Source organism: Peromyscus eremicus, chromosome 5 (genome assembly GCF_949786415.1).
Source record: "Peromyscus eremicus chromosome 5, PerEre_H2_v1, whole genome shotgun sequence".
Taxonomy (NCBI): Eukaryota; Metazoa; Chordata; class Mammalia; order Rodentia; family Cricetidae; genus Peromyscus; species Peromyscus eremicus.
Genome location: NC_081420.1, coordinates 85,550,368 through 85,575,084, shown reverse-complemented (window position 1 = coordinate 85,575,084; position 24,717 = coordinate 85,550,368). Strand labels below are relative to the sequence as shown.

Here is a 24,717-nt window from a genome sequence, read left to right as displayed (position 1 = left end):
AGAGCAGCTTGGCTGAAATCCCCAGTTCCTCCTTCCAGAATGTCCCCCCAGTCAGGGTCCCTGGCTTTTCACAGGCATCCCACTGGGAAGGTCCCTTTGGGTAGAGGTTGTCTCCAAGGGGCTCCTAAGGATCTGTGACGGGGTGGGCGTGGCAGGGCAGGGCCCAGCAGCTGTCCTCAGGACCTACCTGGACGACAACTCTGATGCAAAGGGACAGACCCAGAGGAGGAAGCAGCGTCGGATTTTCCCCAGGCGTGGTCCCAGGTATAAAGACGCACACAGCCGGTCTCCGCCAGGTGCAGCGCTGGGACCGTCGCCAGGTGTGAGGCTGCTCCACATCTGCTGCCATGGCCACTGTCATTGCCACTGTGATGGTGAGCCTGGCACCTTGCCCAGCCTCATAATGACAGCCTGTCCCAGAAGGGTGGATGTTGGGGCCTTCTGTCTGAGCCTGGGTGCACTGGGATGCCTTTCGGCTAAGTCTCTTTCCCCACCTTCAGAAGGAAGTCTAAACTCCATCTTCTCAGTGAGAGCCGGCAAGCTTTGGAGGAAATGGGGTGTTCTCTGGGCTACCTCTAACCATACACCTGCCTGCTCCCCAGCATCTCCTGCTTCTAGCCTGGTTGCCTACTGGGATCACCCACCAAGATCTCTCATTCCGGGGGAGACCCCGAAGCCATGGGACCCTGAGGTGCTACTCTGCTGAGGAACTGTCTCACGGCCAGGCTCCCCCACACCTGCTAACTCGAAGTGCCAGGTGGGAGCAGGCCCTCCCTGTGGCCCTGGTGTCCACTTTGGAGGCCACGGGCCATAGGAGACAGTATGAAAGACCTCCAGCTGGAACACAGTGCCCTGTGCTGCGACCAGAGGATGTACTGGAAGCTGACACCCACCAGCGCTCCATCTCACCATGGAGATATCGGTGAGGTTGATGGGGTCCCCACTGGTGGGGTGGTAGGGTGACTGTATTCCTACTCTGGAGCCCTAGGTCCTCGTCTGTTCAATGGGCATGCCTACCCCACCCTCTAAAAACACATTCCCCTGCAAAGCTGTAGCTTGGGCCTAGTGAGACCAGGGGCCCCCATTAAAGTCCCTGCTTCTGTGTTCTCAGAGGCCATGGGTTAAATGTAGGCAACATCGTTTATTGAGCACCAACTGAATGCCAGCCATCTTGGTGCCTGCACCTTTGTCTGTAGCGTGTTCGAATCCTGAACTCTCAGATTGCCCATTCCAGAGCAAGCCATGCAGCCACGAGAGGGCGGAGCTCCAAGTGGGGCGGGGAGGGATGCTGTGCCCACCATGCTGCTTGTGAAAGCTCAGACGCGTTCTAGATAGGGCCAGAGTGAGTATTCTCACTGCTCCTGTCCCCACAGCATCGACACCGACAAGAACCGCTACCCACAGAAGTTGGCGGTGGCGGAATGCTTGTGTCGTGGCTGCATCAACGCCAAGACCGGCCGTGAGACAGCCGCCCTGAACTCTGTGCAGCTGCTACAGAGCCTGCTGGTGCTGCGGCGACAGCCCTGCTCCCAGGACGGGACAGCGGACCCTACCCCGGGATCCTTCACCTTCCACACTGAGTTCATCCGAGTGCCTGTTGGTTGCACCTGTGTTCTTCCCAGGTCTGCATAGCGAGGACTTCTGCCACGGCCCCACCGCGGTACGCCGGGCTCCTTCCAGGCCCGACAGTCCGGGCATCCCCTCAGAGGACGCCTGCTATTTATATGTATTTATTGCTTATTTATTGACTCAAAAGTGCAGCCGAGGCTACACCCAGCCCTTGCCCTGACCGGTGCCCGGATGCAAGCTGCTGATCTCAGGACTGGGGAGGTCAGGCATCCCCATGTCTAGAAGGATCACTCCCAGTGGCTCTCCAGCATTAGCTTACCCTGTTACCAAAGGGGAGAGCTGGGCGTGCTATAAGGCACATCTGGAGTCCCAGCCCTCCGCGGAGGCCTCAAGTTCTCAGACAGCCTGGTCTACCCAGTGAGTTTCAGGAAAGCCAAGGCTGCATAATGAAACTGTCTCAAAAGAGAGGGTGGGGTGGGCCTCTCCTTGAACCTCTAGCCACAGTGACAGGCAGGGAGATGAGGAGCTGGCTCTGTGTCGCCCCAGAGTCCTGGTTCTGCTTGATGCAGCCCTTCCAGCTGTTTTTAAACAATTATTTATTTTAACTGTTATTAAATGGACATAGTTCAGTGCTTCCTTTTAATTATTCCTGCAAGTCCACTTTTCTTCCCTCCTGGTCCTGTCCACCCAGTGGGTGCTCAGAGGCTACTGAAGCCCCAAATTCCTTCCCTAAGGAGTGAGTGCATGTTGAGAAGGTGCTGCTGGGGTGGAGAGGGCCTTCAACACAACATGCACAGCCATTAGCTTGGGACTCCACCTTTCTACAGGAGGCAGCTGCCGCCCCAAGCAGGCGATAGATTTTTCCTCAAGGTCACATCGTGCTCTCTATTCTTTATTACTTTGACCATTTGGGGACAGCATCTCTGCCGGAAGTCAATCCCCCGGAACACTCCTCTGCATCAAGACAGACAGGCAGGCCTTTCCAGCATGACCCTGCCAGGCCTCTCCGTAGTAGAGACCCAGGGCTGTGAGGCCAAACTGGAGACCTAGACTCCAGCCTAGAGCCAGGAGCCACTAGGACAGCAGCGTGTACTCTGGACCCTTGGATACCTTTGGTGAAGGGACTGGGAGCCAGTGGCTTCCACTATGGGAAGACCTGGACTAGACTCAGGCTCCCACTTGTAAGCATGAGCCCACCCAGGGTCCACGGGGCAGTTGTCAGGCCTTCAGGTTGCCAGACAGGACCGAGCGCATGACAGATCTAGTGCCGACCACAGCCCCTCCCCCAGCCTCACAGGAAGAACCACGTGTCCACACAAGCTAGTCACTATGTTTATTACAGTGGGCATCACCACCACCCCACCCCACCCCACCCCCGGCAGCAACTCCAGGAAACCTGAAGCGGGAGCTGCAGACAGCCCTTGCGGGTCACACAACCTCGTCTGTCACTGGAATTGGGTTGACCTGGGGGCCTCCAGCCGTGGCTGCCTCCTCCTCCTCTACACTTGGCTTCTTGCGGACCTCCGCTGGTGGCCGGGGTGGGGGGTTGGTGGGTGGCTGCTTGATGGTGCCTCCAACCTGTGGCCGCTCCTTGGGTTTGGGCTCAATGGGGGTCCATTGCTCACCCCGGATGGCTGCCTGAGGGGCAGAGAGGGGTGTTATGTTATGTATGCTTCAAGCTGCTTACTGTCACGATGGACTCCAAGCGGACCTGGGTCTTAATCCCTAAGCAGGGTGGGAATGGCTTACATTAATTGACTGGCCCAAGCCACACAGTCAGCCTGACACCAAACCCAAGCTATGCGGCTGTGCCAGGAGGGCCCTGCAGAGGAGGGGACATAGAGCCCCTGGACTTCTATAACACTCCCAGAAACACTTCCAGGTACAAATTCCATGATCCACACAGCTCCCAGGTCCCCTCCAAGGGATACCCATCCACACTAAGGCCTCCCCAAGGGTGTCCAGCATTCTGTAGGAAGCATGTAGGGCTGGGTGTTAAAGAATGCCAGCAGAGTACTTGCTGGAAACAGTGCTGCCATCCCCCACCCCACATGCACTTCCACAGCAGCTGGCTCAATGTATCTGGGAATGTGCATTTAAATTTAGTATCCCACAGGGCAGTGGTGGCGCACGCCTTTGATCCTAGTATTCGGGAGGCAGAGGCAGGCAGATCTCTCTAAGTTCGAGGCCAGCCTGGTCTACAGAGCAAGTTCCAGGACAGACAGGGCTACACAAAGAAATCCTGTCTCAAAAAACAAAACAAAACAAAAACAAAAACCATAAATAAATAAATTTAGTATCCCACAATGCTTGAGAGATGGAAACTCTGCAGCACAGATGGAAACGTAGACACCTGTGGCTACACCTTCAAACCCCTGTGGCTACACCTTCAAACCCCTGTGGCTACACCTTCAAACCCCTGTGGCTACACCTTCAAACCCCTGTGGCTACACCTTCAAACCCCTGTGGCTACACCTTCAAACCCCTGTGGCTACACCTTCAAACCCCTGTGGCTACACCTTCAAACCCCTGTGGCTACACCTTCAAACCCCTGTGGCTACACCTTCAAACCCCTGTGGCTACACCTTCAAACACCTGTGGCTACACCTTCAAACCCCTGTGGCTACACCTTCAAACACCTGTGGCTACACCTTCAAACCCCTGTGGCTACACCTTCAAACACCTGTGGCTACACCTTCAAACCCCTGTGGCTACACCTTCAAACCCCTGTGGCTACACCTTCAAACCCCTGTGGCTACACCTTCAAACCCCTGTGGCTACACCTTCAAACCCCTGTGGCTACACCTTCAAACCCCTGTGGCTACACCTTCAAACACCTGTGGCTACACCTTCAAACCCCTGTGGCTACACCTTCAAACACCTGTGGTTACACCTTCAAACACCTGTGGCTACACCTTCAAACCCCTGTGGCTACACCTTCAAACCCCTGTGGCTACACCTTCAAACACCTGTGGCTACACCTTCAAACACCTGTGGCTACACCTTCAAACCCCTGTGGCTACACCTTCAAACACCTGTGGCTACACCTTCAAACACCTGTGGCTACACCTTCAAACCCCTGTGGCTACACCTTCAAACCCCTGTGGCTACACCTTCTAACCAATAAGCTAGAACATTCTATACAGAAGACAAGAATGGAGCTGCAGAAGAGAATCAGAAAGCTATCTATATGATCTCAGAAAATGAAAAAAGACTTTTAAGGAACACACGCTAAGCTAGGTCAAGTAGCACACAACTGTCATCCAGCATTAGGAAGTGAGGGTAAGAGGAGAGTGAGTTCAAGGCCTCTTCAACTACATAGCAAGTTTGAGGCCAGCCTGGGCTACATGAAACCCTCTCTTTCTCTAAAAATAAACAGATAGGTAGGTAGATGATAGATAGAAAGATAGATAGATAGATAGATAGATAGATAGATAGATAGATAGATAGATAGACAGATAAGACAGGTAGATGCTTCTGTGTCATGAGCCTCTGGGAATCACACCTGACACGGCCCCAAACACAGGCAGACTTCGACGAGCAAGGTAGGACCTGGGCCAGTCACACTGCCTCTCTGAGTTTATCCACCTGCTCCACAGAGCTACAATTCAGCTTCAACAGGGAAGTGCCCCGTATACAGCAGAGGTGCGTTAACCAAAGCTGATGTGAGCAAGTATGTTGTCGTGAAGGCCGAGAGCACCAAAGACATGGGAACTGGGGGTGGAGGAGCTTACTATAGAGGGCAGCCACTTACCAGCAGGTAGATCACACTGGCAATGACCAAGCAGACGGTCCCCAGGATAGTGGCCAGCAGGAAGCCTGCAGGCACGGACAACCTTGAGGGGTAACAGGAGGAAGCCAGCAGACAACAGTCAGAGGGGATCTGGAGCCCTTGGTCACAAGGTCTCAGAGGGAGACTTCATCCCCAGGGCCCCAGAATGAGCAGAGGCTGGCTCTGCCCAGGTCCAGCCGAGGTTGGGTATGAACTGTCCTCTGCGGTGATGTGTCTTTTGATGCAAGCCCCAGCTACTGTGCTGGGGAAAGGGAGTGTGGCCACATGGGCGTGTCCCAGTCCAGGCTTAGCAAGAGAAACAGCAGGTGTAACAGAGCACGGGGAACCACCCAGCACCACACTGGAGCTCAGCTGCTAGGTTTGGTGTGCACCACACAACAGATGACAGATGCACGTTTGGGACCTTCCGCCCTCTCTAAAAGCTGGGCTTCTCTAGAGTCTGGACAAACATCAATGAAGAAGGGGCTTGGCTGAGCCCTAACCTCCTGCTCAGGCTACAGACCCACAGGATGTCTCCTTTTAGCCTCCTGTTACCCAGGGCATTGGCAGGGGGACTCACAGGAAGTGGAGGACAGCCCGGACGTAGTAATTTCTTGTGAGGGGCCCAAACAGCTTCACCACAGTCGTCAAGTACTTCTGTCCACTAGAGGGAAGACAGGTCATGGGGGCAACACCAGTCACACTCAGGACCCCTTGTCACTCCCTCTCCATCCCCTTCCAGGGAAGACCCTTTTCCTCCTGGTCACATGGGCCCAGCAGCTGGGCAGGCCTTGGGCTGGAAGCTCCTGACAAGCCAGCCCCAGGCCACTCAGGTGGGAATGACTTACCACCGCTCCATGGTGGAGCCTTTTTTCCTCTTTCCCCGGGGGTACTCCAGCAGACAGATAAGCGCACCCGCAGCGCTGTGGAGTGGTTAAGGAAAGCCACGCTTGGCCTAAGCTAGTGTGTACTTGTGCTGATAGGTAAACGGAGGCACAGCCACTGGCCCATACCCGCTCTCCAATAGCCAGCTCTCCCATAGCCCCCTCTCCCATCTGTCCTCAGGTTCTGTCCAGCAAGGTAGGGAGGAGGCAGTGGACTCCAATCCAAGCCTTGGGATCGTGGGCCTCAGCTCCATGTTTGCCCGAAACCCACTCTGTGGCCTTTGGCAAGTGGCTCCCCAGCCCTGGGCCTTGGCTTCTAAAACTGGTCCTGCTTCCTGAGGCTGTGGCCAAATAGGATAGGTGTAGCACTCTGTAAACTGTGAAGTGCTAGCCTTGGAAACAGTTGTATCACCACACCTTCCTGGTCCCCCGTAGAAGGATACATAGAGTAGGCACCGAAGTACCACTGTGTGAAGCGCCCGGCAGTGGCCACGATGCCCCCTGTGATGAGGACTAAGAATGGAGGGAGGTGGTCAGGAGGTGGTCGGGAGGTGGTCAGGAGATGGTCGGGAGGTGGTCGGGAGGTGGTCGGGAGGTGGTCGGGAGATGGTCGGGAGGTGGTCAGGAGGTGGTCGGGAGGTGATCGGGAGGTGGTCAGGAGGTGGTCGGGAGATGGTCGGGAGGTGGTCGGGAGGTGGTCAGGAGGTGGTCGGGAGATGGTCGGGAGATGGTCGGGAGGTGGTTGGGAGGTTGTCGGGAGGTGGTCGGGAGATGGTCGGGAGGTGGTTGGGAGGTGGTCAGGAGGTGGTCAGGAGATGGTCGGGAAGTGGTCAGGAGGTGGCCCTTGCTGCAGGTGTGAACCCACTTCAGCTTGCCCCTGGGGAAGGACCACCTCCAATTCTCTACTCACTGGGGCAGGGCACCGCCCCAGAAAGGAAATGCTTGTATTGCAGGGGGTACATGGGGCAGAGGGGACACTCGGTGACATGGCCAGGGCGAGCTGAACTTGCTGGTGGGAGTCCTGCCTCAGCTCCATGGCAGCTGTCTAGAGCTTACATTCTTGCTTGCCTGACAGCTACTGTCCTTTCTTTTCAGCTGCGGTGGTTCTTCTTGGTCCTTTTGTAAGCAGCACATACCTGGGTTCCATCCCCAGGAAACAAAAACCAAAAACCTGCACAGGGTTGGGCCACAGTCACATGGCCCTACCGTCATCTCAGCCAGCCAACCCACTCAAGACCTCATTAGAGCAGAATACGCAAGTGTGACACTTAGTTCCCCCACAGAACCACGTGACTTACAACCTCCCTCATTTCAGAAAGTTCTTGTGTCTGTGTCTTTAGCTCAGATGAAACTGAAGGATGGGCTGTGTAAATAATTAACAGATCACTCTTCTGTCGTTGTTGTTTTTGAGAAAGCCAGACATTGGCTGGTCTGGAACTCCCGAGCGCCCCCTCTCCATGCAGCATGGATCACCACACCCCACTGTTTACCTTTTTTCTTTCTTTCTTTCTTTTTTTTTTGGGGGGGGGTTATATGGGACAGGGTTTCTCTGTGTAACAGCCCTGGCTGTCCTGAAACTCACTCTGTAGACCAGACTGGTCTCCAACTCACAGGGATCCACCTGCCTCTGCCTTCTGAGCACTGGGATTAAAGGTGTGCACCACCACCACTTGGTATAATTTTCAGTTTCTTTTTTTTTTTTTTTTTTGTTTTGTTTTGTTTTGTTTTGTTTTACGAGACAGGGTTTCTCTGTGTAGCTTTTTTGCGCCTTTCCTGGATCTCGCTCTGTAGACCAGGCTGGCCTCGAACTCACAAAGATCCACCTGCCTCTGCCTCCCGAGTGCTGGGATTAAAGGCGTGCGCCACCACCGCCCGGCTCCTTTTTTCTTTTTAATTGACTGCTTTTCTGGTCCCTGGGTCAACCACAATTCATTGATTCATTTTTCTGTCCTTGGGATAGTTGGAGGCTTCTAGTCTAGAGCTGCAATGGATAAGGTGATGTGGCTATGTTTTTATTTTTTAACCAATAGTAAGAGTGAATTTGAGATATTTTATGAAACTGGCGAGATGATGGAGTGAGTCAAGACACCTGCCACCAAATCTGATTCATCCTGATGACAGGACCCACGAAGTAGGGGGAACTGACTCTAAACTGTCCTCTGACCTCCATGTGCTTACTATCTTAGCATGCTGATGCCCAACTATAATCTGAGTACTAGGGAAGTAGAGGCAAGAGGATCAGAGTTCAAGGCCAACCCAGTGAATCTGAGAACAGCCTGGGCTACGTGTGACCCTCTTTCAAACAAATGAACAAGCTAGGGAAGTGGCTGGGTTAGTGGAGTCTTTGCCCAGCATGCATGAAGCCCTCAGTTCAATCCCTAGCAATGCTTAAACTGGACATGGGGGGCTTGCATGTAACCCCAGCACTTGAGAGGTGGAGGTAGGAAGACCGTGAGTTCAAGGCCAGCCTCACTTACATAGCATGTTTCAGGATCAGCTGGGAGGCATGAGACCCTGGAATCCTGGCACTTGGGAAGTGGATGCAGGAGGGCAAGGAATTCAAAGTCATCTTTTGCTATGTAGTGAGTTTGAGACCAGCCTGAAACCCTGAAACCTGAAACCCTGTCTCAAAACAAACCAATAAAATACAGGAACCTGCTGGAGATTTAGAAAGATGAGTGTTTCACCAAACGTAAGAAAATCGTAAGATCTTGATACATGAAGGCTGGAGAGATGGTCAGTGTCAAAGAACACTGGTTGCTCTCTAAAGTATCATTTTCAGCTGGGTGTGGCCACACCTGTTATCCCAACACTCTCGAGGCTAAGACAGAAGGATCATAGATTTCAGGTCAAGACTCTATTTCAAAAAAAAAAAAAAAAAAAAAAGCAAAAAAAAAAAATTCCTTTTTCCTTTCCATTCTAGAAGTTTTCAGTAGGTTTTTTGTTTGTTTGTTTTTTGGTTTTTCGAGACAGGGTTTCTCTGTGTAGCTTTGGAGCCTGTCCTGGAACTCTCTCTGTAGACCAGGCTGGCCTCAAACTCACAGAGATCCGCCTGTCTCTGCCTCCCGAGTGCTGGGATTAAAGGCATGCGCCACCACCGCCCAGCTGTAAGTTTTACTCCGACTTCTAAAAATGTATTTTTCAAAGGTAGTGATTTGTAGTTCCTAATTTTCAAACTGAGATGCACATGACCAAGTTATTCTCTTTCCTGTCCTAATATTTGAAAATCAATTCTCCCAAATATGTAAGGCTACTTACTGCACCATTCTTCCTAGCCATGGGTGGACTTCCGGAAGCTCGGCCTCACTTCTGCTGCCTCGATTGCTACTATCTGACAGTTCCCACTCTCGCTCCAGCGCCGCCTTCCCTGGCCTCAGCTTCCCTCTTGCTGAAGCACATCCACCTTTGCACTGAGGGTGTGTTAGCTGAAACTCAGCAGGACAGTGCAAGTGGGGAGGGTTTGCCCTTTTCTCAGCACCTAAGACATCTGTCTTCTGGCCTCCGGGACATCATTGCTGCACTGTCTTCTGGCATCTACGGTTGATCTGAGAACTCTACAAGCTGCCCATGATCTTTTCCCCCTTGTCTAATGTCATTTCAATGTGTTCAAGAAGGGATTTGTTTCCATTAGTTCTGAAAAACACTTCTGACTCTCTTCAGCCCAAAGTCATTTCTGGGAAATGTTTGCCCCGCCTCCAGACCTCCCTTCCCCCACACTACGGACGCTCACATGTCCACTCTTCCTGTACAACGTATGACACAACTTCTATGTAGAAATCCCCATGTCTGTGTGGTTCCTCCCAACTTCCTTCTGGTTCCGTCTTCAGGGCTGTGCATCCTCGCTGTATCTACTACCACCAAGACTTGACCTATGTCCATCTGTAGACACCGCACGTGAATTCACTTTCTCAAATCCAGTTGGTCACTGATCTCCTTTGGCATCCAAGGCACACTTTTTCGCTTTCCAGTGGGACCAGCACCCCTGCTCTATGGGTGCCCTGCCCTATGGGTGCTGACTCCTCACAGGGTTCACTTCCTCAAACAGTGAGCTAATGTGAGCTCATGTCAGTAGGGCGTGCATTCCACAGCAGCCTGTGTGGCCAGCTGAGGGCTTCTCCCTCAAATCAGAGTTCTCTAGCTTCTGCATCTGTGGGTGAAGGCAGCCTCACTCCAGCAGCCTGCACAGGCCCAGATCTCAGGTTTTGACTGTTCATGATCCTTTCCACCTGACCCCTGGCCACAACAGCTCACGGCAGCTGCAAGGATATACGTCCTATGTGAGTCTTGTGGTGGTGACTCCTTCCTTCTCCAGCACAGAGACCCTGGAGCAGCCTCAGGAAACATGGCCATATTGTCCTGGGCATCCCCAGACTTCAGGCCCCTCTCTGAACCTTCAAATAGCACTGGTTTATTCTTATGCTTGGCTTGTAGCTCAGCTACATATTAACCTTCCTGTTTTGCTGGTCAGTATTAAGGTGTGCTCTGCAGGAGGGGTCTTTTGGTCATACATTCACTGAGCCTGCTGTCCACTAGTCCTCAGGGTGTCCTGTCTATTCTGAGCTTCTGCTCTGCTGCCACCATTAGTGGGAGGGGGCACCCTTTATCCACCAGGGACACGCAAGGACTCTTTTTTTTTTTTTTTTTTTTGGTTTTTCGAGACAGGGTTTCTCTGTGTAGCTTTGTGCCTTTCCTGGAACTCGCTTTGGAGACCAGGCTGGCCTCGAACTCACAGAGATCCGCCTGCCTCTGCCTCCCGAGGGCTGGGATTAAAGGCATGCGCCACCACAGGACTCATTCTTAAGCCCAACCAAGAACAACTACTGTATACAGGGATTCTGAAATAACATAAAGACCAGAGCCTATGGCTTGCTTAAGATGCTTTAACAGAGGGTCCTCATCCCAGGGAATCAGGCTACATGAGGTTGGATGTCTCTGAGCAGGTAACATCTGAGTTGAGAGAGGAGGAGAGGGGAAGGGAGGCATCCGCTAGCAGTTTGTGCAAAGGCCCTGTTGCACATTCAGGAAACTCAGAAGCAGAAAAGAAGCTGTATGAAGAAAAAAAAAAAAAAAAAAAAAAAAAAAGGCAGGAGAGTGCCCAGGAGGCAAGCAGGGGCTCCGGTAGTCAGAAAAAGGTCCTGGGATGGAGTCAGGTGAAGATGTGGCCAGAATAGATGGCATTTTCTGTGATTTCAAAACAAACAAAAACAACAAAACCAGCCAGGCAGTGGTGACACACGCCTTTGATCCCAGCACTTGGGAGGCCAACCCGGCCTACAGAGTGAGTTCCAGGACAGCCAGAGCTGTTACACAGAGAAACCCTGTTAATCAAATAAACAAAAACAAACAAACAAAACCAGGCGAGAGGAGGCTCGGTGGTTAAGAGGTGGTTAAGAGGCTCACTGCTCTTGCAGAGGACCCGAGTTTGGTTCTCAGCACCCATATCAGCAGCCCGGAACCACCTGTAACTCCAGCTCCAGGAGCTCCCGTGCCCTCTTCCAGCCTATGTCTGCAAACACCGCACTTGTTCACATGCCCATACCCAGACACACAATGTGAAAATAAAATGTTAAAAAGATTATGTTCCTGTTGGTTAGACCCAGACTGTCCAGGACCTTCCCAGGGTAGTTGTACTTTCCAGAAACAAGGAAAGTCAGAGGAAGTCCCACTTGATGGAGAAAGTGGCCACAGCCGGTGACTTCTCTAGATCTCCACTCTGTCTCTAAATGACACAGGACCGTTGTGTCAGCCTGGGCACTGTGGACAATTACACAGCACACGTAGACAGTATAGACAGGACGTGCTGGCACTCACAGGAGACTCCGGGTCTTCCCACCCCAGATGTGTCTCTGTCACCTCTGCTTCCTGGAGGGAACTTTTGAAGTGTAGGGAGTGTCCTCGGTATACTGTCCACCACTGGCAGGCAGGTGGGAAGTGGAGAGGAGTCTAAACTGGCCCACCATTCTCAAGAGGTTTCAGCTTCAAAGCCTCCCACCCCAGAATGGTGCTTCCAGTGTGGAAGTGATGGAGTCTTCTCCATCACCTTCCCTATGCATTATTCCCAGGTGAGTGGAGCTGAGTCTGGACTCCCACCCCCACCCCACCCCCTTGCAGGTCTTTCCTGGCTAGCTTTGGCTTTGAGGCATGTCTACAGTTTCTTCTAGTCTCAGGCATGAGGCTCCTGGTCTGTTCTACTAGGTTCCTTCCCTGGTGCAGAGAAGCCCCGGGGTCTCACTACCCCTTGGCAGACCTCCCAGGCTATCCTGGTTGTTCGAGCCATGGCCAGCGTCATTCAACCAAAGCCAAGTGTCCAGCACCTTAGACCTGAGCTAAGATCACTGAACGGTGTCCGGACTCTTGTGAAATAGTTTCTGCGCACATTCCGCTTGTGGGATGGAGGCAGCTGCTCCTCCAGGATGAGATCAACTCCTATCCCAAGCCCCTCTAAGAGAAGACGGAGCCCTAGCGACCCGCAAAGCCAGAGCCCCGACTCCAGGCCAAGTGGGCTATGCACAGAAGAGGGTGTTCCGGCGGGTTTTCCTAACCGGGCGGGAAACCACAGGGCGAATGCCTCTTCCCCAGCTGCGAGCAACTTCCTCCTCCGAGGTCCTAGCGCGGACAGAGGAGGGTGCAGGGCGGGGTCGCAGAGCAGGAGGCCGAGCAAGGCCAGCAGCGGCCACCGCCCGCTCCGAGCCCCGGGTTCCCCGGTAGCCTTCGCTGGGAGTTCCGCAGCGCCAGCGGGAGCTCTGCTTCTTCCGCTGCGCCCCAGGGGTCCTGACCCGCCACTCCGCCCGCAGCCCGCCTCACTCACTCAGGCCAGATGCCAGCGCCTGCTCGTTGGCCCACATGGCCCACTCGATCTGCCCCATGGCGAAGACCCTGAACACGCAGCCGCCAGGTCCAACTCTGCAGCCCACTCTGCAAGTCCTCACGGATCGGACCGCCCCCAGCTCAGGCTCCGCCCCTCCGGGTTGTGCCCCAGAGGCCTCCTCTGTGCCTTCCCTTTGAGCCTTGGTAGGTGGGACAGCCTCCCCTCGGGCATCCCTCCAGCTGGAAATGTGCCCGGGGTGCTTAGGACTTGCCTGTGACTTTTGATGGTTTATGCCCCCCTCGCCCCCAGGACCACTGGAGTAAGTTTCACACACACACCCCTCCCCAGCTCCTACGCTTATCAAAGACAAATCGGAAAGGATGAAGTTACTTCCGACCCACTGTGAGCTGGGGCAGGTGTGGCCTGGATCACATGACTAAGTGGAGGGAGGGGGGACATGATATGCAAGGCTGGGAAACCCCAGAAAGCAGGGGACAGCTGAACACTATTGCTCTGTTGTCTCTGGCCCAGAGCAGCTCAGCAGCAGCGGCATGTATGTTGGGGTACGGCATAGGGTGACAAGGAGGCAGGAGAAGGTCACAGGAGGGCACAGTGGCTGGGGCTGGCTGGTGGGCAATGGCAAGCAATCCTAGCAGAACCTACTTCAGGCCCCACCTCTCCGCTACATAAACAAGATGGAACTCAGTGGCAGGTAGGGACCTGAGCCGTCACTGAACTGTAGATCACGGACCCTAGAAAGCTAGTTTACAAAGAGAAAGCGGAGCCAAGGCAGGCAGGCAGGCAGCAGCACACTTTATTCTGGGGGCCATCAGGTCCATTACCTGCACCTTCATGAAGCACCCACACCCACAGTGGACCCCACCCTGGCGGCTTAACAGCCTCTACCCTCAAGAGGAGGGGGCACTGGTCTTTATAAAGAAATATTCCATCCATGGTGTGGCCCGAGCTGAGGAGTCTGAGTCTCAGCAGAGGCCAGCCATCACTCTCCAAGCGTAGCTTGTTACTGAGGCCCTAGGAGCCTCTTCAATGGGACGCCCCTTCCCTAATGAGCTCCCGTCTGGAATACAGAAAGATCCACGGAGTGTTTCAGGAAGCCCTTCAGAAACCAGCAGGGAATATGAGGCACTTGAAAGGGGATTCCCACCCCCACGGCTGCCTGGACAGATGCTCATCACCACTCATGGTCCCCCAGTCCAGCATTATTACCAAGCAACCCCACAGGTATGGCCAGTCAGCACACCAGCTCCCTAGTCCCAGTGAGCAACCCTTTCTCCAATGGCACGAGGGATTGGGCATGGAAGAGGTCAGGGGTCCTGTTGGGGCAGGCCATCTGGGCCTAGAAGATGAGCGTGTGAGTTGTCTAGGACTTGAGGCCCTGGTCCAACCTGGGGGAGAAAAACAGTGTCTAGTCATGGGTAACAGCAGTAGCCCTACCCACTGCTCCAGAGACTTTACAAACTAGAGACTCTAAAATAGGATTAGATTGGGGGGGGGGGGTCCCTTCCTGGTAAATCTACACCAGCTTGTCCATGCTAAGCCAGCTGAGCTGCTGGGTGGCCCTTACCCTGGCTGGGCCAGATCCTGGGGGTCTCTGTGGCCCTCAGCACATGGTTGGTGTAGAAAGCGGGGATTTAGAGTGAGCCTCTTTGAGCAGGATGAGGAGATGCAGGGATGCTGGCATGCTTGTGGTAGGGAACACCCTGAGGGCGGAGTCTTAGGGACCCCAACACCTACCTATGCTGGTGATAAAAGTAACCACCTTTTTTTTTTTTTTTTGGGCTGGAGAGACAGCCGTGGGTGCTGGGAACCGAACTCTTATATTTTTGGTTTTGAGCCTAGCCTTTAACTGCTGAGCCATCTCTCCAGCCCAAGTAACCACTTTTTATCTTCTCGGTTTCTCTTGGTCCCGAGTTACTAACCTTCTCATCCCAAACGCCCCACTCTCCTCCTATACTTCAACTTGTCCCCAAATGACCACCGAGAGGAAATGAGTGTCTGATGACACTGAGCCTAACAAACAGCACGTGGCTACTTCTGTACCATGGCTGATGTTGGCTTCTGCTTCCTGTCTGAGACACAGTGGAGGGAGGGAGCAGATAAGGAGGTGTCTGCCATGTATTGACTGGGCCTCACCTGAGTGGCAATGATGTACTGGATAGCTCCAGGGCTGGGGTCCATAGCCAGTGCCGCTCTCAGCTCATTGGAGAGAAGAACAGGCGTCACTGGCAGCCCCTTTAGGAACCTGGGAAAGAAAGCAGAAGTGTGCTCAGGATGCCGTTCGTGGAAGGCCCAGGTGGCCAGCTCTTCAGAGATGGCAGGCTCCCTGCGGATGGTAAGGGCGGAAGGAGGGCAGGGTCTGCTAGGAGGGAGGTTTCTTTTAGGGATGAGAGCATTATGAATTAGAGATTTTGCTAAGTGGCACAGAGCAGTCAGACCAGTCTCAGGAGACAGACCTGAGCCACGAAGAGACCGGGGACCACATGCACAGGCTCAACCCTGTTCAGTAAGGAAGAAACCGGGGCTGTGCTCGAATCCTGTGCTTCAAAGTATCAGATATTTCACACACCCATCAGAACACCTGATGCCTTTCCTGATAAAACTCAGTTCTGGGCTGGAGAGGAGGCTCGGTGGTTGAGAACACTTGTTGCTCTTGCAGAGGACGGGGGTTAGGGTCCCAGCACCCACATGGCAGCTCACAACCATCTGTAACTCCAGTTCCAGGAGACTGACGCCCTCTTCTGGCCTCCAAGGATACTGCACACATATGGTGTACTGACATTCACACAGGCAAAATACTCAGCCTAAAATGTTTTTAAACAAACAAAGTTGTTTTCTTTTTTTTTTGGTTTTTTGAGACAGGGTTTCTCTGTGTAGCTTTGCGCCTTTCCTGGAACTCACTTGGTAGCCCAGGCTGGCCTCGAACTCACAGAGATCCGCCTGGCTCTGCCTCCCAAGGGCTGGGATTAAAGGCGTGCGCCACCACCGCCTGGCCAAAGTTGTTTTCTTAAACAGCAAAGTTGACCTTTGCTGAGGGAGGACCCCTGACCTTCCAGGGGCATTATTTCTTGCCCTTAAAAAAAAAAATCAACTTTTTGATATAGGGTCTCATACTATAGCCCAGGCTGGCTTTGAATTCACCTCCTAGCACTGGTACTCCAGGTGAGGGCCACCTCACCTAGCTGAAATGTCATTTCTTAGGAGGGGAATATGGTATTTATTGACACATCTGCAGCCTGTGTGGCTATCAGGAGAGACTGTCGATGCTGCCATGTGTCATGGCTGTGTCCCTGCAGGAGGACAGTTCGCACCTGAGATCTCCTGTCTGAGTAGTATAACCATCATTTGGTCCTAGCAGAATGTTCTGGGCCTCTCAAGGCAGGGACGAGGAACACACACTCACTTGTCCCCATTTGTTGCAGGGGGAAAGCTGTGCCTCACAGCTGCCACAAACTCAGCCACAGTGTCATCCAGGGTGAAGATCACAGCATTGGGGCCCGCATCAAATGTGTACGCCACCTGGAACCCAAAGTGCACCCCAGCTGTTCACTCAGCACCCTTAACTCTGTCCCTCTACCTGCTGGGGGACCTAGGGTCTCCCACAGTTGAATAGGGCCCATGCAACCAAACCAGGGTGTGGTATCAGTTAAACACACCTGTGTGAGTCACCTCTGCCTGGAGCTGTGACCTGTGTGGGTCATACAGCTAGTGTGTATTAGACAAGACACAAAACACAGAACAAACCAGAACTGCGGGGTGGAGCTTGTCTGTGCCATGTCTGCCATGGTCTTGAGGCCCACCCTGGAGGCCACTCACAGCCCCGCCCACTTCCACAACTTTTGTCTGCCCACATATACCACATCCCCACTGTCGTCCATGCTCCTTGCAGCTGGACGCTCTGCTTGACTGCATCATCATACCCCCCGTCCGTCACCTTTGTCTGCCCGTGGTGTGTGTTAAAGCGGTGCACTAGCTGGATGATGCGCCTGGAGGTGTCATTGAGGTAGGAGATGGGCGGGAAGGTGTCAAGGCAGGTGGCATGAAACTGGTTGCTGTCCTTCATGGTCAGCTGGGCAAAGGCCTGGAAGTCCCGCTCTCGGATGCAGCGGGTCATCTCCTTCATGCGCTCAGGCACAACGGACTCAGCCCGGAACTGCAAAGTGAGCGAGCGAGCGAGCGAGCGAGTGAGTACAACACTCTCTGCCAGTAGGTCTGGGCAAAGACTCCAGAGCCTTCCCCCGACCAGGGGAGCCCTAGCTTGAGGAGAATACTTCACTCTCCCCAGTGGAGACTCACCTTGAGCAGGGCTCTGGTCTCCACCCTCCCCAACAGACCTGACCTGGAGCAGGGCTCTGGTCTCCACCCTCCCCAGCAGGCCCTACCTTGAGCAGGGTACTGGTCTCCACACTGGTCTGCATGCCCACAGTGCTGCCCATCTGCTTCTTCTCGGCACTCACCTGAATGGGAGATGGCACTGGGCCTGAGCCACAGGGGACCCAAAGCACAGCCCTATCACTTGGCCCTGCCCTCTGCCAAACCAACCCCAGGCTCCTGGTCAGGGAGGGGTGATGTGGGTCCGGGTCTAGCCACATCATGGGAAAGTGGGTCTGGGTCTAGCCACATCACGGGAAGGGGCACAGCCCTGCCATGTGGGCGTCACTCCTGATCCTACCACCTACCACCAACAGCCTTGGTCTATTGTCTAGCCTCTGCTGGCCTAGGATCCCGGCGAATCTCAGATAAATATGGTCCTTCCATCCTCGGCCCAGACCTGGCTAAACAGCCAATTCTCCCACTGGCTGCAGGTCCATCCACTTACCACAAGGATGAGGACTCGGAGTTGGGGCCAGTGCCACTCTGGGGCTATCTGCTGGGCGATGCTGTCCTTTCCATCTGCCTGCTCCCCCATCTGCCACTCCACGAAGCCCCCATAAAGACTGCGGCACGCGCTGCCTGAGCCCCGCCGGGCCACTTCAGAGAGGTCCCCCTCGACCCCATAGACCCGGGCCAAGGTATAGGCTGAAGGCACAGGAAAGAGAAACGGAGGCAGGGTGAAGGTTTACGTGCCACACAGTCCAGTTCTGCTAGGTGCTCCCCACTGCATAGGAAATGAGGTTCTGAGGAGGCAGAGCAGGGGCTCTGGCATCTGGGCTGGCATCTCCCAGCTCCACATCGCTTCACTCAGCATTGAGTTTGGAAACGTAGTCGGTCTCATAAACCACCTCAGGACCGGGGCTGGGAAGTTTCTTTGAGGAGCTGCACCCAAGTGGAACACTAAGGGAAGGAAGGGGTGGCATTCAGAAGGCCACCAGGAGCAGGGACCAAGGTGAAAGCCTGAGTAATGTGTCTCCAGGAAGAGAAAGGTAGCTCTGGGGGAAGACAGTCTAGCAGGTGGTGAGGCAAGCTTCTGCTCATCGGCATGAGGCCTTCTCTGAGTCTAGCAATCTCTAGAAGGTGACCCTGTGTCCACTTCAGGATGACGCAGGAGCCAGCTGGACCAGGAAGCTATCACCCCTGGAGCTAAGGGATAAGGGTGGCCTGAGCTCACCATCATGAGGACTCCCTGTGCCAGGGATGGGGTGTCATGTACAGGGACCCCAAGGAAGAAAGCAGGGATGAAACTGATGGGACTGAGTGTTCCTGACAACAGGGCCAGATAGCCAGAGTGCAGCTGTGCCTGAAGCTGGGCCAAGACCCCTGAACTGTTTGTCGTCCCCCCCCCCCCCCCGCCACCCCCACCTCCAGGTATTTTCGACCTTCGGGTGGCTTCAGTCACTTGTGTCACTTGGGAGTTAGAGGGCCCTCGCCCGAGTGCAGAGAGGGTCTGGTGGTCAATGCATCCTGGGAAAGGGCAAACTCAGGGAGGGTCTGGTGGTCAATGCATCCTGGGAAAGGGCAAACTCAGGGCCCACTTACAGCAAGCTCCAACAATGGGAGCCCTGGGTGCTGACCGGTCAGAGAACCCCCTACTACTACAAAGCAGAACCCTGGGTCCCCCGGGCCCTGTGAGTACCCACCTAGGCAGGCATAGCCCGCTGCTGAGGATGCCAGGCCTGCAGCCGTGGGGAAGTTGTTCTCGGAGGCCACATGCACCTTATAGCTGAGGCTGAGGGGAAGTGCATCCCCGTCCCCTGCACTCCTCCGCTTCCGAGCCAGGCGGCGAACTGCAGGGGAGAGGCCCTGGTGAGTGGTCTTGCCACCTGACTGACCCACTGGACCTACCCCGGCCACCTCATCTGCCTGGGGCTGGGAGTGGGGAGAGTATGGCTGAAATCTGTGAGGCAGTAACTCCCAGACTTCCCACATGGACGTCCTCCTGGGGTGCTCCAGCCCCAGCCCCTCTGTCTGCCACTAGAAGCTTCCTGTGGGCACTCAGCATCCTCAAGGGCACAGCAGGAGCGGCCGTCATCCCAACTCACTCTCCCTCAGGCAGGCCTGGAGCCGTGGCTGTCCCACATCTTCCTCCTGGCCATTCAGCCAGATGCGGTCCTCGGTGAAGTCCTTGCTGATGGCAGCAGTTGTGACGGTTTTTAACTGGGAAGGAAGAACAGGGGCCAGTGCTGAGGACCAATGCCCACAAAGCATTCCTTTCTGCCCAGGAGGCCTTTCCTACCTCTAGCTGTCCACCTGGGCTGGGACAAGCATGTGGAAGGTCAGGGGGCCACCGAGGTCAGACCTGGCTAGGTAGCAGGGAAGTCGGCAGGCCCCTCAGGCTGGCCACACTGGCCTGGCCTTCACTATGCGGGGTCTGTCTCACCCACAGCAGAACCAAGGGTACCAGATCCCTCTTGAGTAAAGGAACCTGCTATAAAACCGGCCCTGTGGCATTGGGAATTTGTGTGTGGATGAGGAGACAAGGGGACTGTGTGCTGGGCAGTCCAAAAGGAATGAGAAGGACGCAGGCTGGTTATGGTTCCCGTAGAAGCCACCCCATTCTAGCCATCAGAGCTCAGTGTCTGTGTGGTGCACAGTCACCTGGTCCTGATGCAGAGTGACACTCAGCGAGGAGTTGATGGGCAGGATCAGTGCTTCATCTCGCTTCCCCCCTGCAACAACAATACAAGCCAGTGAGTTCCCCGCACCCCACTGGCACTCCCCACAGCTGCCCCCACCCCTCTGTAGCAGCCCCCCACCGCCATCTTGCTCTCATTGCACTGCCTGTCTCCCCCCCCCCCCCCCCACACACACGTCAGGAACACCTCCTAGGTTGGAGGCAGACTCAGAGCTCAGGTCCCAGAGCACAGCTGGAGGCCAGCCCACCTCTGCCTCATCCTTCTTCCCTCGTTCTTTGACTCCACAGACACAGGGGTGGGCATCTGCTAGGTATCACCTGCTTGTCACCCAGAGGAGCCCAGTTCCTGCATGTCTAGATGGCACCAATCAGAATGGTCCCTCTCTGTCCAGTACGCCAAGCCCCACCTATTACAGCAAGCACGGTCAACTCTCCAGAAAGCCAGAGGAAATACTACCCGACAACACTCACAGAACTTAGCTGGTGGTATCACGTCTTTGTTGAGCATCCGCACGTGCTCGGTTAATTTGGGACGTTTCGGCAGAAGATAATAAAAAACTAACATTGGGCAGGTGAATCTTTCCATCCTTCACCATCTACAGACATCTGCAGACAGGCAGCTCTCGTGGAGTCATGAGGCTGCTTTGAGGAAGATGGAGCAGATGTCCTATCCCCTAAGACTGAAGCCCAGATGTCCTGCACAAGCCAGCAGGAGGTCTCTGAGGGAGGAAGGAAGACCCTGGGCCCTCGGCTCCAGGCACGGCTAGGGTGCCCGGCTTTGGGTGCACCACCTGGGTTTCTTTCTGCCCACCGGTCTCAGGCCAGCAACCCTTGCATAGCATCAAGGAGACCGGCAAAGGGCAGCTGAGTGAGACAAACTTTTTGCCACAGCTTGCTCCAGCCTCGCCCTCTTCCCAAGGCCCTGGGAGCCTGGCTAGATGGGAGCGCCATCCTTTCCGCCCAGAAGGTGTGGCGGGTTGCCCTTTCAGCTCAGCGGGCAGCCTGGACTTTATCTACAGGGCTGTTTGAACAGGTGCCTCTTTCAGCCTTGCTGGGGGGTTTCCAGAGGGGGCCCTATGGCTCCTGCAGGAACCCTACAGAGCCCCCGCAGAAACAAGTGCCACACAATGTGGGTGGAACCCCTCTATCTGCCAGAAGAGAAATGAAACCCCCTGCTAAAGGTTTTAATAGGACTCGAGTCTCAGAACACAACAGAAAACCATTAGATCTCACCCAAAACCTTTCGTCCTACCAAAAGGGAGGTTCTCAAACTGAGAAAAGAACAGAAGACACTAACTCCAAAGTGTCAGAGGTTGCCATGCCGACTGCCGTCAAAGGTTTTAAAGCAGCCACCATGAAAACACTTCAAGCAGCAGCCAGAAGTGAGTAAGATAGATCTTTATCTTCTCTGCAGAGAAGATAAAGAAGGAAATGGAAACCTGAACGGCTGGGAACTGAAACAAAAGCTCAGGGGTGAACTTAAAATGAACAGATGGAGGGAAAACCCAGCCAGCCGGAACATGATTGACATCCAAACACCAGGCAACCGCAAAGCATCCCACACAGCAACATGCAGAAGAAAAATAGCATGCATTTGAAAAGAATGTTGTATTTATTCTTCGAAAACTGCACACATGTATCCAATGTATTTTAATTATTCCCACCCTCCATTTCCCCTCCAAATCCTCCCAGGGGCCCCCTGTTTGTTTTTGAGGTTCTGGGTCTTGAACCTAGGGTCTCTCATACATGCTAAGCAAGTGCTAGACCACTAAGCTACAGGCCCAACTCAAGATCATGTGATCTTTTGTTTTGTTTTGTTTTTTTACAACAGGGTTTCTCTGTGTAGCCTTGGCTGTCCTGGATCTTGCTCTGTAGACCAGGCGGGCCTTGAACTCACAGAGATCCGCCTGCCTCTGCCTCTGCCTCCTGAGTGCTGGGATTAAAGGTATGCTCCACCACCCAGCCAAGATCATGTGATCTTATCAACAGAAAAGATATTTGATAAAATCACAGCCATTTGTGTTTTAGGGAAGAATTATCAGAAAAAAATTGGAAAAGATGAGGGCCCTTTTTTGTTGTTAAGACAGAGTCTAGTTATGTGGCCCAGACTGGCCTAGAAACTGTAAAGATACTTTCATGGACCAAGGCAAGAATGTCCACTGCCAACAGCCCCATCCTCTTACCTGACACAGTGTCGTTCACCAACTGTAATCAGGCAAGAAAAGAAACACAAGACACCCAGGTCCTAAGGCAGAAACTAAAGAACGCTACTCCCAGCGGCGGAAGGCTTGTTTGTCTACATAGAAAAATCTCAAAGAACCTGCAAAAGTTCTCAAAAGGGAAGAGTCTGTTCAGCAACACTGCAGAACACAAGATCAACACACACCTTTAATCCCAGCACTTAGGAGGCTGAGGCAGGCTGATCTCTGTGAGTTCCAGGCCCGCCTGGTCTACAGAGCAAGATCCAAGACAGCCAGGGTCATACAGAGAAACCCTGTCTCAAAAAACAAAACAACAAAAACCAAAACCAAAGGCATGGGGCTGGGATAGAACAGGCTCAAGGAAGGGACAGTCCATACCAGTGGCCATCGGGAAATGGAGACTGAAACCACACTGAGCTGTTGGCTTACCTGCCAGACAGACTGAAGTGAAAAATAGGCACTCCACTGGAGTGATGGCTCAGTGGTTAAGAGCACTAGCTGCTCTTCCAGAGGACCTGAGTTCAATTCCCAGCACCACATGGTGGCTCACAACTATCTGTAATGAGATCTGATGCCCTCTTCTGGCCTGCAGGCATACATGCAGACAGAACACTGTATACATAATAAACAAATCTTTTTAAAAAAAAAAAAGAAAAAGAAAAATAGGCACTCCACTGAAATGGGCACTAGAACATGGAAATCAAGACGGCCTGTACCACCAGTGGGAATGCATGATGGTATGTCACCCCGGGGAACCCACAGTTCCTTAACAGAGTAAAGAACAATTGCCATTCATTCTTCCAGAGGCTCTCCAGGGCCTTCTTCCTCCCGAGGATGAAAGTTCACACAAAGATCTGCCCATGAACGTGGGCAGCAGCTTCACTGGTAGCAGAGCCCCTTGGGGTTGCTTATGCTGTGGACTAGGGCCTAGCACCAGTGGGCAATGAACCCTCGCTGCATGCACCCGGATAAGCTTCCAGAGAAGTATGCTGGGTGAAAATGAGCCAAACTCAAGACTCTACAGGCTGTGTGGCTCCACTCACAAGACCAGTTCTAAACGACCACTGTGCAAGGAAGAAGAGCAGGTGTGAGGTTAGAGTGAGGGGCGCGGCTCCCTGCGATCCCTCCTTAGTTTACAGGCGGAAGAGCAAGAAGCTGCTCCTCACAGCAGCAGGTGCAGCGGCAACCTGCGTCAGTAGCAGAGCTTCAGGAGTGACAGTCGAGGCCAGACCAGGAGTACATAGCATGTGAGGCTGAGGCTGGCCACCGAGGGACCCGCCCCTCCTTAGCAGCGAAAAGCCTTCATTTCACCATCCCAGACCTGCAGTGGTGTACCCCTCTCCAGCCCTGAGTCCCCTATCACCGCCGTGATGATACTCCCCATCTCCAGCCCCGGGATCTCCGATCCCTGCTGCGATGATCCCATCTCCAGCCCAGCGCCGGTTGATCTCGGGTGTGGTGACGCCCCCTTCCGCCCTGAGCCTCCCCCCCGCCACCCCGTCCCAGCCGTCTCTGGCCCAGCTTCTATAGATCTGGGCCATGGGCCTTTCCCCTCCAGCCCTGGGACCCTGAATCCCGGCAGCAGTGACCCTCATCTACAGCCCTTTGCCCATCGATCCTGGCCGCTGTGGTCCGGTCTCCGACCCCCCAACCCTGGGTGCAGTAACTCCCGTCTCCAGCACTGTGCCCATCGATCCCGGTGGTGGTGACCTACCTCTCCAGCCCTGTGCCCCGACCACCCCCACTCCCCATCCCAGCCTGGATGATCCCGTTCTCCAGCCCAGCTACTCTGGAACCCGGCCCTCCAGCCCAGGGGCTCCTGGTTCCAGTCACGGTAACTCCAGCCTCCAGCCCTACGCCCCGATGCTAGCCGAGGTGACCCCTGACTCCAGCACTCACAGTACTTGATAACCGCGATGTTGACCGGAGCGGTGCAGGTGACGACTAGGTCCTGAGGCTTCTCCGAGGCCATGGCCGAGAGGCTAGAGTCAAACCTGCAGAGCCCAGCACCGGTCTCCGACCGGTGTCTACAATCTCACGCGCTGCCATATGATTGGCCCATGGGCCGGCCTGCTCCCGTGCCGTCCAATAGGCTGTGGGCCGAGCCCATGATCCACTTTTTAGCCAATGGACAGAATCGAATGATGTGCGGCCGACCCTGAGCCCGCCCCCAGTGCCCCTAAGCTCGTGGCCGCCAGCGAGGGGCGGAGTCTGCTCAGGGAGTGGAAGCTGCGCTTGCGCCTTGTGCATGGGTGGAATTTGCGCAAGCGCGGGAGGCCTCCTTCCGGCACCTGCACCCCGGGATCCTCGGAGTGACTGTCGGGACCATGGAGCCATCTGCTGCTGGAACTGTGGAGCTCAAGAAGGACGTGCATCCATCCTCTCCGCTGCACACACAACGCACTACACCGCGCTTCGGGAGGGATTCCCTGATCCGCAGCCCGGGGTCGTGC

General features: G+C 54.4%; 3 protein-coding genes across 3 annotated transcripts; 1 reads left to right on the top strand and 2 right to left on the bottom strand.

Moving 5' to 3' along the window:
- Window positions 1–347: 347 nt before the first annotated feature.
- Window positions 348–1,780, top strand: Il17c (interleukin 17C). Its single transcript, XM_059263047.1, has 3 exons — window positions 348–374; window positions 534–922; window positions 1,374–1,780. Exons 1-3 carry the CDS (start codon window positions 348–350, stop codon window positions 1,630–1,632), a joined length of 675 nt encoding a protein of 224 aa, XP_059119030.1. The 3' UTR covers window positions 1,633–1,780.
- A 1,167-nt stretch (window positions 1,781–2,947) lies between these two features.
- On the bottom strand, window positions 2,948–13,205 carry LOC131910619 (cytochrome b-245 light chain). The gene is made up of 6 exons (XM_059262511.1): window positions 13,034–13,205; window positions 6,669–6,738; window positions 6,190–6,264; window positions 5,922–6,005; window positions 5,324–5,405; window positions 2,948–3,207 (listed from the first exon to the last, which is right to left on the bottom strand). Exons 1-6 carry the CDS (start codon window positions 13,089–13,091, stop codon window positions 2,998–3,000), a joined length of 579 nt encoding a protein of 192 aa, XP_059118494.1. The 5' UTR covers window positions 13,092–13,205; the 3' UTR covers window positions 2,948–2,997.
- Window positions 13,206–13,828: 623 nt separating this feature from the next.
- Window positions 13,829–24,412, bottom strand: Mvd (mevalonate diphosphate decarboxylase). The gene is made up of 10 exons (XM_059262510.1): window positions 24,164–24,412; window positions 20,027–20,097; window positions 19,471–19,585; window positions 19,069–19,215; window positions 17,871–18,070; window positions 17,434–17,508; window positions 16,986–17,204; window positions 16,455–16,570; window positions 15,188–15,296; window positions 13,829–14,439 (listed from the first exon to the last, which is right to left on the bottom strand). The coding sequence occupies exons 1-10, from the start codon at window positions 24,234–24,236 to the stop codon at window positions 14,359–14,361; spliced, it is 1,206 nt and encodes a 401-aa protein (XP_059118493.1). The 5' UTR covers window positions 24,237–24,412; the 3' UTR covers window positions 13,829–14,358.
- Between the last annotated feature and the right edge of the window lie 305 nt (window positions 24,413–24,717).